The 12,183-nt window shown below is 52.5% G+C and overlaps 6 protein-coding genes across 6 annotated transcripts; 3 read left to right on the top strand and 3 right to left on the bottom strand.

Moving 5' to 3' along the window:
- Positions 1-177: 177 nt before the first annotated feature.
- On the bottom strand, positions 178-3,567 carry PtrM4_102670 (BRCT domain type II; the record flags this gene model as incomplete). Its single annotated transcript, XM_066107476.1, has 4 exons — positions 178-228; positions 340-517; positions 568-3,345; positions 3,395-3,567. The coding sequence occupies 4 exons, from the start codon at positions 3,565-3,567 to the stop codon at positions 178-180; spliced, it is 3,180 nt and encodes a 1,059-aa protein (XP_065961925.1).
- Positions 3,568-3,854: 287 nt separating this feature from the next.
- Positions 3,855-4,615, top strand: PtrM4_102660 (mitochondrial 54S ribosomal protein uL16m; the record flags this gene model as incomplete). The annotated part of the gene is made up of 2 exons (XM_001936309.2): positions 3,855-3,930; positions 3,978-4,615. The coding sequence occupies 2 exons, from the start codon at positions 3,855-3,857 to the stop codon at positions 4,613-4,615; spliced, it is 714 nt and encodes a 237-aa protein (XP_001936344.1).
- A 224-nt stretch (positions 4,616-4,839) lies between these two features.
- PtrM4_102650 (GadB, Glutamate decarboxylase and related PLP-dependent protein) lies at positions 4,840-6,592 on the bottom strand (the record flags this gene model as incomplete). Its single annotated transcript, XM_001936310.2, has 2 exons — positions 4,840-5,967; positions 6,017-6,592. The coding sequence occupies 2 exons, from the start codon at positions 6,590-6,592 to the stop codon at positions 4,840-4,842; spliced, it is 1,704 nt and encodes a 567-aa protein (XP_001936345.1).
- A 416-nt stretch (positions 6,593-7,008) lies between these two features.
- Positions 7,009-8,367, bottom strand: PtrM4_102640 (DinP, Nucleotidyltransferase-DNA polymerase involved in DNA repair; the record flags this gene model as incomplete). Its single annotated transcript, XM_066107475.1, has 2 exons — positions 7,009-8,264; positions 8,316-8,367. The coding sequence occupies 2 exons, from the start codon at positions 8,365-8,367 to the stop codon at positions 7,009-7,011; spliced, it is 1,308 nt and encodes a 435-aa protein (XP_065961924.1).
- Positions 8,368-8,910: 543 nt separating this feature from the next.
- On the top strand, positions 8,911-9,274 carry PtrM4_102630 (DinP, Nucleotidyltransferase-DNA polymerase involved in DNA repair; the record flags this gene model as incomplete). Its single annotated transcript, XM_066107474.1, has 2 exons — positions 8,911-9,214; positions 9,270-9,274. The coding sequence occupies 2 exons, from the start codon at positions 8,911-8,913 to the stop codon at positions 9,272-9,274; spliced, it is 309 nt and encodes a 102-aa protein (XP_065961923.1).
- Positions 9,275-10,147: 873 nt separating this feature from the next.
- PtrM4_102620 (Tymo-45kd-70kd domain containing protein) lies at positions 10,148-11,065 on the top strand (the record flags this gene model as incomplete). Its single annotated transcript, XM_001936312.2, has 1 exon — positions 10,148-11,065. The coding sequence occupies one exon, from the start codon at positions 10,148-10,150 to the stop codon at positions 11,063-11,065; it is 918 nt and encodes a 305-aa protein (XP_001936347.1).
- Positions 11,066-12,183: the final 1,118 nt, after the last annotated feature.

Raw genomic sequence — 12,183 nt, 5'->3', positions numbered from 1 at the left:
ACATGTTTACCGAGATTGTACTAACTATCTGATATATCTTCCCGTGCTATTTTGAACATCGATATCAACTCAAATCTCACATCAGAATACCAGCGATTAACCCACGCATCCTTTGTTGTACACTGCGTAATGTTGATACAAGTTTAAACCACTAACCCACGTCCAGTCCATCAACACCTACTTCTTCTTGCCCTTGGGAGCCGCCTTTGCCTTGCCCTTTCCTTTGGGCTTGACATCTTCCTCCTCCTCCTCCTCCTCCTCCTCCTCCTCTTCTTCGTCATCCTTTGCCTTCTTCTTGCCTCCCTTCTTCGGCGCGGCCTTTTTCTTTGGCTGCTTGACGTACTTGTCCTTTGACAAATCGATGTCTTCATCCTCGTCCTTGACTTCTTCGATAACTTCGCCATCATCGGATTCATCGATGGCTTCCTCAAGATCTGGCTTCTCTTTGGCTTGTTTCTTGGGCTGCGTGACAGAGGAGGCCTTCATGAAGGGCATCGGATGCGACTGTTGGTTGTAGCTGGAGGAATGTTAGCATTCTGTGAGGGAAAGAGATGAGCAATGACTTACAGTCGTGTAAAGGTCGCCTTGGCCTGTGTCTCAATCTTGACCTTTTCTTGATCCATTGGACCCACACCCAGCTCCATGATTGCATCAAAGTCGTCCTTGGTGAGATAGTAGCTGTCCATCAACTCGATGATCTGTGGTACAGCTTCTTTTCCTTCCTTCTGTAGCTTCTGAACTAGATCCGTCCAAAGAAGTGGGACATACTGCTGCCGAACCTCGTGTCGATCACCCGAGGACCGCAACCGCATATGAGCCTGAATCTCTTTGATCATTCGACTGAGCTTGTTGGTCGTGCTGTTCTTGCCTAGCCATGAAGTGAAGCGTGTCTGGTTACCCGCCGTGCTTCCAGAGACGAAGCTTGCGGGCCGAACGAAGCTGAAGACTGCGTGTGTAGGCATTAGACTCCACTGTTGCTGTGAGCCGTGAATCATGCGGTCGACCAAATCACCGTCGCTGATGCTATCGGCTGCTTTCGATATAAGCTCCAGATTCTTGAGGTTCTTTTCCTTGCCGGAATAGCTGAGCGACTGAATAGGGTTTGTGCCCAAGTAGTTCTCCTGCAACATCAGCGGGCTGAACTCATGGTCGTTGAAGTACAGCTCAATCTTGTCGTGAAGTGTAGCTTTGCTGTTTGAAGCGAACATGCCGCCACCGAGAATCTTCTGTGTGATATCCCATGGCTTGAGAACCACATGCTTTTCCCAGTTCTTAGACATGGTCTTGCCCTTGTCAAAGTCCATGACGGTCTGGTCGAGTTTCGCGGTAGAGATCATGTTGACGACTTGACGGATATCGGCATGGCTGCCTTCGATGAGCGCGTTGATGACTGCGGGTGGCATCTTGAGGCCTTCGCGGAATGTGATTGTCATGATGCGTGATCGGATTTGGTCAACAGTAGGCCGTCGAAAGGGCAGGTCGTACGTCACGTAATCGAATGGCTTCATCTTTGGAAGTCTTCGGTCGTTACAGATGAGGATCATAGGCACTTCCGTCTTTTTACAGACCGCCGCAAGCGCGCCAACACCACCTCGATCTCCCGCAGACATACCGTCGACTTCGTCCATGATCAGAACAAGCTTCTTCTTCGATCCTTCCACTTTCTTTCCATCTCCAGCGAAATATCCGTGGAGAGAATTGGTACTTAGAACGCCGCGTAGACCGTCTTCGATGAGCTTTTTGCTTCGTGTGTCACTTGCGTTTCTCTCGACTATGTCATAGCCTTCGAGTTTCGCGACAAGATGTGCTGCAGTAGTCTTACCGATACCAGGTGGTCCGTGGAGGATAACGGCGCGGAAAACCCCACTGCCATCTTTACCTGCCATCTTGAATCCAGTTTTGAGGTTCTTCGGGAACATCTGTAGCCATCGTTGAATCTTTTCCACGGTCGTCTTGTTTCCGCAAATCTGTGACAATGATGTGGGTGCGTATTTTGTGGTCCATAGTCGAGAGTCCACCGCAGGTCCTGCGTTTTGAGCAGTCGCAGTAGCCGCAGCTGTCTTGTTACCAGTTGCTTTAGCTGCTGCTTTGGCCACTGCAGTCGCTTCCTTCTGACGCTTTTGTTCCTCCTTTTCCATTTCAGCAGCCAGCAGCTCGATCTTCTCCTGCTCTTTGCGTTGCTTCTCCCTGTAATCAGCTTGTGCTTTGCTGTCACCCTTGTTGCCAGCAGCTGTTAGCTTTTCAATAAGCTGTGTTAGTCCATCCTCGTCGATTGTCTTGATGTTCATGTCCCTGATTTTGGCCAGTTTACTTGGACCGGCATCTGAGCCTAGAACGACATAACTAGTCTTCTTGCTGGGAGCAGTGGTGACTTTGCCACCATGTCGTTTTACCAACTCTTGACTCTCTGTTCGGCCCCATTTCTGCAGCACACCAGTGAAGACAAAGTTCAAACCTGCTAGACATGTATCCGAGCCCTGTGGCATGTCACTGGATGAGCCCAGAAGCGGCGCAGCCTCACCACGACCTGCATTCGCTTTCCAGTCGAACTTTGCATTCTCGTCTTTGGGTGGAGGCGTAGGGGCGCGTACGATAGGGATGCTGTCGTAGATGGCCTGAATGTCTGCACTGTCTTCAACCTCTTCCTTCTTCGCCTTCTTTTTCGCTGGCGACTTTGCCGGAGTGGCCTTTGCGCGCGACTTCTTTGGCTTCTCCTCCTCATCCTCAGACTCGGGTGATTTACGCTTCTTGCTTGCGGTCGTCTTCTTTAGTGTGCTCTTGACTGCCCGTTCCTCCTCATCAGGTACTACAAAGTCGTCGTCTGCGTCTATATCCTTCATATCGACGTCTTCGTCCTCGGGGTCAAATTTGTCCTCATCCTTGATCACCTTTTGCTGTTTCGCTGGGGCCTTTGGCGTTCCGCGATGTGGTAATTTCACTGGTACATCATCATCACTCTCCGAGATTTCTTTGTAGTCATCTTTTGCTTTGCCTTTAATGTTGTCTTCAAAGATGTCATCCGCGTCGTCCAGGTCGTCGTCCGGGAATTCATCGTCATCATCCTTCTCCTCGTAGGATGTGACAGGCTTCTTCGCTCGTCCAGAGGTTTTGGCGAGTGACGCTGGTGTGAAATTCTTGGATGTCTTTGCAGTTGCCTTTGCAGGAGCTTTCTTGGGTGTTGCCTTTAGTGTCTCCGCGGCCTTCTTCTTGACTGGTTCTGTTCGCTTGGGCTTGTTTTTACTGGCGAAGAAATCTGATGTGGTCGTCTCTTCAAGTACAGGTTCTGGCGTAGGTTCGCGTTTAACTTTCTTTGGGGGCGGCTTTTTGGGGGATGCTTTCTTCGGTCTGCTCCTGGTCAGTTACGACGTCATAAAAGAAGAATTGAGTGCCTGACTGTGGATCTTCCTCTTCTTCGTCGTCAGAGTCTTCTACAACTCTGCTCGTACGGCCCTTCTTCTTAGGCGCGGCCTTCTTGGGTGTAGGCTCATTCTTCTTCTGTGAACTCTGGCTGCCCTGGCTCGGCTTGGGAGGGCCGCCGCCAAAAAAGCTGCGAATGTCGGCAGGCATCTTCAATGTGCAAAACACGTTGATTCAGAAAGGCCAACAGAAAATCGCGCTTAGAGGCAAGCTTTTGCACAAACAATGGGTGGTGATGTGGTTGAGTTATTTGGTGGGTTGACGGGCATTACGTGCACGACGCGACTTACACTTGCGCGCGGTCACTAGGCAATTAGGCAGTCGCGCCCCCCTTCCATGCACTAGCCATAGCAGCCACACATAATCAGCCACAGCTTGGCACCAGAACTTCCAACGAGAGCTGTGAGTGCGCATTGAATGTCCCGCACGACAACACAATGCCGCCGCCAAGGATATCGCAGGGCCTTTTGGCTCAATTCAGTCAAATGAGCCTCTCCGCATCACGGCCCACATGTAAGACGGCCAAAAGCCTTGCGGTAGTCCCCGCTGATGACCTATAGTACTGCAACAGACATGCCTTTCCAAATGTCGCTTTACAGTACCCACGACCAAGCCGTCTGTCCGGCTCTTTTCTTCCACTCCCTCAAACCTCTCATACCTCGCACCCAAAGGCGGCGAGTCCCGCAAATCACGCAAGGGAAGATGTCGCGTTCCAACCGGCGGCAGCATGCGCGGTACGACGGTAGTATGGGGTGACTATGGTCTGCGAATGCGCGACCATGACCGCCGCATCAGCGCACACCAACTCCGCATCGCCGAGGAAACTATTAGGAAGCGACTTCGAGGCATGAAGTTTCGCCTCTACATGCGCATTGCGGCAAACATTGGTGTCTACACGTCCGGAAACGATGTGCGTATGGGAAAAGGAAAGGGAAGCTTCGACCGCTGGACTGCGAGGGTGGCGGTGAGCAAGATCATTTTTGAGATCCAAGGAGACTTGCACGAACAGGTGGTGAAGGATGCGTTTAGGCTGGCGGGAAATAAGCTGCCGGGCTTGTACGAGTTTGTGAAGAAGGGCGATCCGCCGGTTATGGGTCTTACCAAGGTTGGGGTGAATGGAATTACTGAGGAGGACCTCAAGCGGCCAAGGAGGAAGGAGCCGCTTGAGCAAACGGCAGCGAGGTTGCCTTCTGCTTAGTAGACGACGGCGATGACACCCTAGGCAGTAGTATAAACGTCCAAATCGTGATTCAGTCAAGGCTTGTCTTTACGTGCAAACTGTGAAAATTGCAAGAGGCTCTCTTCGTCGCGTCGAACATGAATGGAATTCCACACATCTGCAATAAAATCTCTGCTGCAATGTAGTGCCTGACTGACCCAGGCTAAGGAAGAATATCGATCAATTGCATAAAATAAACTCGCTCAAGCTTTGTACAAAGTATCCAAGAAACCCTTGGCCAAATCCTCAACTACACTCTTGTTCGGTAAGCTACCAGCAACACCGTACAACGCCGCCGCATCACCCTTGACAGCGCCCTTAGCACCCTTGCCCTCTGCAATCCTCTTCCGCTCCTTCTCCCTAACATCCTCGGTAACCTCGACCAAATCCTCAATCAGCTTATCCACGACGGCAACAATGGGAAGCGTGACAGCAACGTGGATAGCTGGTGGACTTTGGAGCGCGTTCAGATGCCACCCCTTGGATGACATGCCATCAGCGATGTCGTAAATGTCAAGTGTATTTGAGAGGAAAGCAACGACGGAGACGAGGGGTCGGCCGATGATCTTGAGGTCAGACGAAAGTTCAGGCTTCTCGCGGATGGCGGTTTCAATTTGCTTCATGCCGCCAACAATCTTGTGGCAGGCGTCCAGATAGCCGTTCTGACCCTGTTTGACGAGACTTGCCCAGCAGCCTGCGATTAGAGCACCGGGACGGGATCCTGCGATGGAAGGCGATGCGTATACGCCGCCGGACCAATCGGGTGAGATGAAATACTGGTATTTGCGGTAGGCGTCAGAACGGTAAAGTACGGTTGAGTTGCCCTTTGGTGCGAAGCCGTACTTATGGGTATCACAGGAGATGCTGGTTACGCCCTTTAGGCGGAAGTCAAAGGGTTCAAAGTCAAAGCCGGCCTTGGGTAGCATGGGAATAATAAAGGAGCCGAGGCAGCAGTCTACATGTAGGGGGATCTTGTTCTTGTAGGCAATCTTGCTAAGACCAGTGATGTCGTCGATGATACCGTGCGGGAAGTTTGGTGCTGAGCCGACGATTATAACGGTGTTGGGGTTGACCAGACGGGATACAGAGGGTAGGTGGACTTTGTAGCTCGGTGCCTTGACCTTTACGAGGTGCATCTTGATCTTGAAGTATTCGCATGCCTTTCGGAAAGCGGTATGTGCGGTTTCGGGGAGAATCATCTCAGGCTGGGTGACACCGCGCTCCTTGTAGGCCTTGTTGCGTGCGGACAGAACGGCCATGAGGATCGACTCGGTACCACCAGAGGTTGTGACGCCCGCTGCATCTGGAGGTGCGTTAAACAAGGACAAAACCTGTACATTGTTAGCCTTCGTTTTTGCCCTCTACATGAGCCAAACGTACCATAGCGACGATCTCGGCCTCCATCTTCCGGACACCAGGGAACACATCCGGATGAATGGGGTTGGAGACAGTGAATTTGCCAAAAGCCTCTGTTTGAAGCCGTATCAACTCCTCTCCACCGTGGTATACAGCACCGCTGACTCGACCATCCTCCCATCGTGTGTGTTCCATCTCGGCCAGCTCATTCAGCTTATCGCGCACCGCATCTTCGCTCCATCCCTCGGCTGGTAGACTGGTGATGCGATGAACTCCGGGCCCGCTCGGAACGAGTTTGCGCTCTAGTTTGAGGATGGAATCGGAAACTTCTGCTTGGACTTTGTCCCGCACGCCAGGGAGCCGTAGGAAGACGCCGTAGAGGTACTTGCGAATGTTGATGTAAGCTTCGGTGAGCGACCCGAAGATACCGCGGCCTTTTAGCTGGTAGAATGTGATGCGCGTCCATCGGAGGATGAAGAGGATAAAGATGACATTGCGCAGCACGTCAATGTTGAAGGCGACGAGCTGGCCATTGGCCGAGTTCTTGCGGGCGATGAAGGTGTCGCGCAGACTGACTGGCAGTCGCGATGAGCCGGGCATTGCGTGTATGATCTGAACAGGCAAAGACTCTTGGTTCAGTTCAAGACACAGCGCATAGCAATAGGGGTGAAGAGTCTTGGGGTGGACGCGAGGCTTAAAGCTTTGCGACCGTCGACGTCAAACGTCTTGCCTTCACATGCTCGCATTGCTAAGGAAGCCGTTGCCGATAAGCGTCCGGGCCTATTGTTCCTTCTGGAAGGAGTGGACCTGGGGATTTAGCGGGGCAGCCTACTGCTTTAGGAACTGCTTGCGAGATGCAACACTATTATGCTATACATTTAGCATCACCTCCGTTGCTTTGTGGTTGTGATTCGGTTATGTCAAGATATCAGGGTCATAGAATCATAGAATGCATGAACAAGCGTCTGCAACAAGAATGTTGCCGCTGCCTTGATTATTGCTTGAGTTTCGCCAGGCTACGATGCATGCCAGCGATAATGCGCACCCATTGCAAACGTCGGCATGAGGGCACCACATTCATCGCAGCGAAATGAGTCTCCATCCATCATGTCCTCGTCTTCTGACTCCCAGTTATCGAGGATAGAGTTTTCGCCTTCCTGCGATGGAGTCGGAGCGTCTTCAGACCCAACCCTCTCTGGTGCTTCTTGCGGCGCTTCCTTCATCACTGGCTCTTCTATCCTCCACTGCTTAAGCACTGCATCTTGACGCTTGAACATTTTGCCAATGTCTCGCTCCGTCCCGCCAGTCTCGCTCGCAGCATCTACCATATTCGTCGCGGCCAAGTTGATCAGACTCAAGTTCCAACCACGCTTTTCTGGGTGAAGCTTCCGAAAGAGGGGTACAAGGGTCTCGTTTGAGAGCCTGCTGACGATCACGTCCATGCCGTCCTTGAGGCTAAACACAAACGTTGGCATTTGTGCCGACTTGGATATCCGCGCAAAGGACCGATTTCGGCTGCCGTCCGCATTTTGCGGGGGACGTGGCCGCGTAGAAAGCCGAATCGTCTTTGGGCGAGCCAACCACCGCTTTGGGACTGGGCATGTGAGAGCGTCTGAGATTGTGACATCGTCGTATTCTTCTAATAGATCAGTGTACATTCGCTCCAGCAGTCGTCCTGCGAGCATTCGAAGTTCCTTGATCACTTCCTCTATACGTTCGAGGCGGATGTAGCTATCTTCAATGCTGATCTGACGAGGAACCTCACGGGCTTGCCCTACTTCTGCCTCGTCACAACCATTCAGTAGACCCCATACTTTGGCACCGATTCCCTTTGGTACGCCTGAGCCGCCTAGCACTCGTTGGAGCGTCTCTGGGCCTATGTCAGGACACGCCCTTACGTCACGCACGAGCACGTTCTCTTTGGTATCCCCATATACCAATCCTGCATGAAAATCCGCCGGTCTGTGTAGCGCATATGCACGGAGCTTCTGTGCTATTTTGAACCCTATGCCTGGAATCTTTCCAACTTCGTGGTCGTCCATGAAGGAGGTCACGTTGTCAGTGGTCTCATCGTCAGCGACATACGGCGGCAGTAGTGTTGTCTGAGCGTTTGGTTTATAGGTGCTCCCAACAAGCTTTGCTAAAAGCTTATTTGTCGAAACACCAGCAGTAGCCGTATAGCCCTTTTCGGATTCAAGTTGGCTTCGTATGTAGTGTGCCAGATGGCTACCCAGAGCCAATCGAAGATGTAGCGGATCCAACGATGTGGTCTCTGCTGCAAGTTAGCGCCCGAGTAGTCCCACGGCTAGCTACCAGCGATCACTGGTGCATACGATGTGCGATAGCAGTGCACGTGCATGACCGTTTTGTACCATGTTGGTGGCAGGTACACTAGCCGCTGACAGTCGCTCAGGTGTCAGCCTTGCATCTCACGATACAAGCGGGAACATGTTTCTGCCACGCCACATGGTCGGCAGTATGAGTAGCTTACCCAGAGTTTTAGTTGCCGTTTTTGGGTACAGATGGCCCGTCAGCCGCGTCGCATTGTACGGAAAACCGACCGTCGGGTCATCCTTGACAAGACAAAAGAAAGCGTTTGTGGGATCATTATGGTTGAGAATGCTGACATTATAGTCGATAATATCGGTCACGTCTAGAAAGACCTAGACCGCCTCAATATATTTGCACTGTACGCCGTATTCGAGTTAAAAGCGAAGGGGCGTAAAGGAACTTGTTAGGAGGGTCTGGATTGGGAAGAAGAAAGTGGCGGTGCTGAGACATTTGGAAAAGAACATGTGTGACGACCCACCTCATCGAAGCCGAGCCTCTCGCAACGCGAGTTCCATGAGAAGGAGCGCAGAAAGGCATACAGGTGCTTGGAAGCATCTCTGAAGCGAGTGAGGTCTTCGCCGAGGACGATGACTACATCTGGGCACACTCTCTTCGCCTCGTGGATCAGCTGCAGTTTACGCAAGCCCTGCGAGAGTCAACAAGCTGCTACGCCACGTCGGATGACTACTGCATGGGGTAAAGTCCAGGGATCGTACTCGTCTTCGGGCCTCGTAATTGCAGGTGACGACTATCTGCTTTTGCTGGACTGCCAGTGGGACTGTCTTGAGAGATGGATCTTGGTGCTCAAAGACGCTGGCGTAGAAGCAGTCCTGTGGAGCGGAGCCGAGTTTGCGTTACTGATTGCGCAAGCGCAGTCGCACATGGGCATGAGTACGTACATAGTCCTACACGATACGAGACATGGTATTAGTACAGGCTGGCTGAGGGTGATGAACGGCCGTAACCCTCCGCCCATCGGACACGAGCGATATGGAGTAGGCGGGCTGGGGCCTTCCGCCAAGACTTGAGGGCTGTGCGAGTGCTTACGAACAAAGTGCAGGATTATGGGTTGCAGCTGTCGTTTGGGCATGGCAATCGCAGTCGTGCGGTGAGGGCCAAGCATGTCTGGAGATGCCTTGACGGCGAGTTAGCGCTGGGTGCGAGTTGCAAGTGTGCAGACATGCAGATTGCAGATGAAGCGCGCGGGAAGCTCCGACGTGTGTGGCCAGAGGCGCCCGGCTTCGAAACAACGACGTTCTGCCAAGCCGTCTTCCTGTTCGAGTCTCGATACGGCCACAGGGTGGGAAGAAGGATACATGTTTCCAAACCGCGTCAGGCCCGTCTACGGTCGCTGACTGGCCCCAGCTGCATCGCCGCCAGCCCAAACCTCTCTACCCCAACGTCCCACGTCCCCTGCTCAGCCGGCGGCAGGCCTTTGCCACGCTGCATCCATCATCTATCTTTGGACCGGGCTAGCGAGGATGGGTATTTTGGGACCAGCCCCAGCCTGGCGCTTCGTGTCCAAGTGCTCCTCCGCGCGTTGAGATGCGCGCTGCGGATCCACCAGTGCGGTTGGTGGCATCAAAGCATCTGGCACCTCTTTAATACCGACATGCCCCTCGTCGCACTGACGGCTGTTTTTGCCTTTCCTGTTTGATCCCATCACACATCAGCAGCAGCAAAGCGACGAGACAACCGGCTCCCCAGTCCCTCGCAACCTCATCATCTGCCCATACCCACGCCAGGAGCTGGGCTAAACACATGATGCTTTCCACTCTCCAGCCATCACACCACTCGATACCGTCATACTCCAAATCATCTGCCATGTCCAGTATGACTACCCAGCTGCCTATAATACCCCCGCGCCAGGCCCCGCCTAGGCCCAAGCTATCCATCAACACCGAGCAACCACGCATCCTAGGAAAGGGTGCCAGTCTACGTCTTGAGACGCTCAGCGCAGTATCGCCAACCGTCCGCAACACGTTTTCAAACGCCTATGAGCGTCCATCGACTGCTCCCGCTCTCCAGCGTCCTCAGCGACCTCAGCTCTCAATAGAGAGCGACTTCCCCGCCTGCAGCAGTGCATCCACGCCCAGTTCAGCTTCTACTCTATCATCTACTCTCACATCAGCCTCAAACGACTCGGCCACCCACTCAATACCCTACAAGCAACCTCACAACCTGGCCTCGATTCTCTCAAACAGTCCCGCACGTTCGATAATACCACGCAAAATGAACTCCAGCCGACCAATGTTCCCCGCTGAGAAGCGCGTGTCTTTCCGCACACCACTCGAGGAGGAAATTACGACGACCAAGTACACGCTTGCCCACTCTGACATTGAGTCGTCCTGCTCCACCCTATCATCCATCGCATCTTCGGCCTCTACCGCAACCAACGAGTCGGAAGCCTCCACCTCGCAGCCATCCTTGACCCTAAAGCCATGCAAGACTGCGCCCGAGACCAGCATATCCCCTCTTCAACTCTCTCTCCTCAAGTCTAGCTCGACCCTATCCTCGGCCGAAAGCTCACCTAAGAGAGAACCACGAACAGGAGAGAAGCGAGATTCTTCCTCATCGGAAGATGACAGCGATTCGTGTCCCGAGACCCCCGTCGCCGGACGACGGAAGAGGACGAGAGACTGGCGCTGGACTCTCGGTCCGTTACCAACTACCGACAAATCATCTTCAGCGTCGTCAGCATCGTCAGCAAGTGATGCCGCGAGTGAAGACAGTAGCTACTAGAGATCTACGGACCCGAGGGAGAGAGTTATGAACACGAACTTAACAGGGAGGGATGAGGCAAGAGTACACCCGGGGCGTTGATGAGCATTTTTTCGGTGTTTATTCTTTCCATGATACCACATTGCATATTGTCCAGGGCGACGATCTTACTATAGCATCACCATTTTCACTATTTACAACTTTTTATTATCATCGCATTGCCAATATAGCACATTCACATGTTTGCTCTAGTAGCACACACACTATAATCAAACACACCCACATCCAAACCACACATACACGTACATGTGAACATACCCCTCTTCCACCCTACGCGCAATACATACTATTATTTGGAATCCCTCGATCCATAGTCCCATAATGCCTGCCCACCCTAAGCCACTACTAACGTGATCCCGTCTTTAATCGCTTGCCGATCACACGCGAATTTATCGCAGCCATGTGACAAAAGGTTCCCAGATCGACGCGCCGATCCCCATCAATCGATTTGCCTGTTCTATTGCAAGGGTACCGCGCAAGGGTAAAAAAATTAAGCCAACTGCCACACTTGAACCACCATGAGGCTCATGCGCTTGCGGGTTTTTGTGTTGGCGTCTGCTTTGGTGAGCATCACGCAAGCAACGTTTTCTCTACTACCGGTAGGTACCGTAGGTGGCTATCATTCCAAGTATGCACAGCACGTATCGATCGGAGCCGCATCGTACCAGTACCATAGCAAAGGGCGATAATACCAGGACCATTTTTTTTTCTCCACTTTACCGGTACAACTTTGAGAAAGTACACAGCCTCTCGCCTCCCTTACCTGACTCGATTATCTACGCGTACGGGACTTTGCTGAGATGACAAGTGTCAATAAACCTTTTTTCACATGCATGCATCTCGCATCTCTCCCCGGAGCCTTGCACCGCCGCGGAACCACGCAAACCACGCACCCACAGCCAATGACATCATCCATCAGCAGCCCAGGACGCATATTCGCACAAATGCCATGCCACCTAGCCAAAGAAGCTCAGGCGACCGTAATTGCGTCAACGCCAAGGTGCCGCAAAAGGCGCATAGCTGATGCTGCAGCAAGCAGGTGTGGGGTTAATATTTTCTGCGCTGTGCGGTACTTCTAA

Source organism: Pyrenophora tritici-repentis, chromosome 5 (genome assembly GCF_003171515.1).
Source record: "Pyrenophora tritici-repentis strain M4 chromosome 5, whole genome shotgun sequence".
NCBI lineage: Eukaryota > Fungi > Ascomycota > Dothideomycetes > Pleosporales > Pleosporaceae > Pyrenophora > Pyrenophora tritici-repentis.
This window is presented reverse-complemented; position numbering and strand designations above follow the sequence as displayed.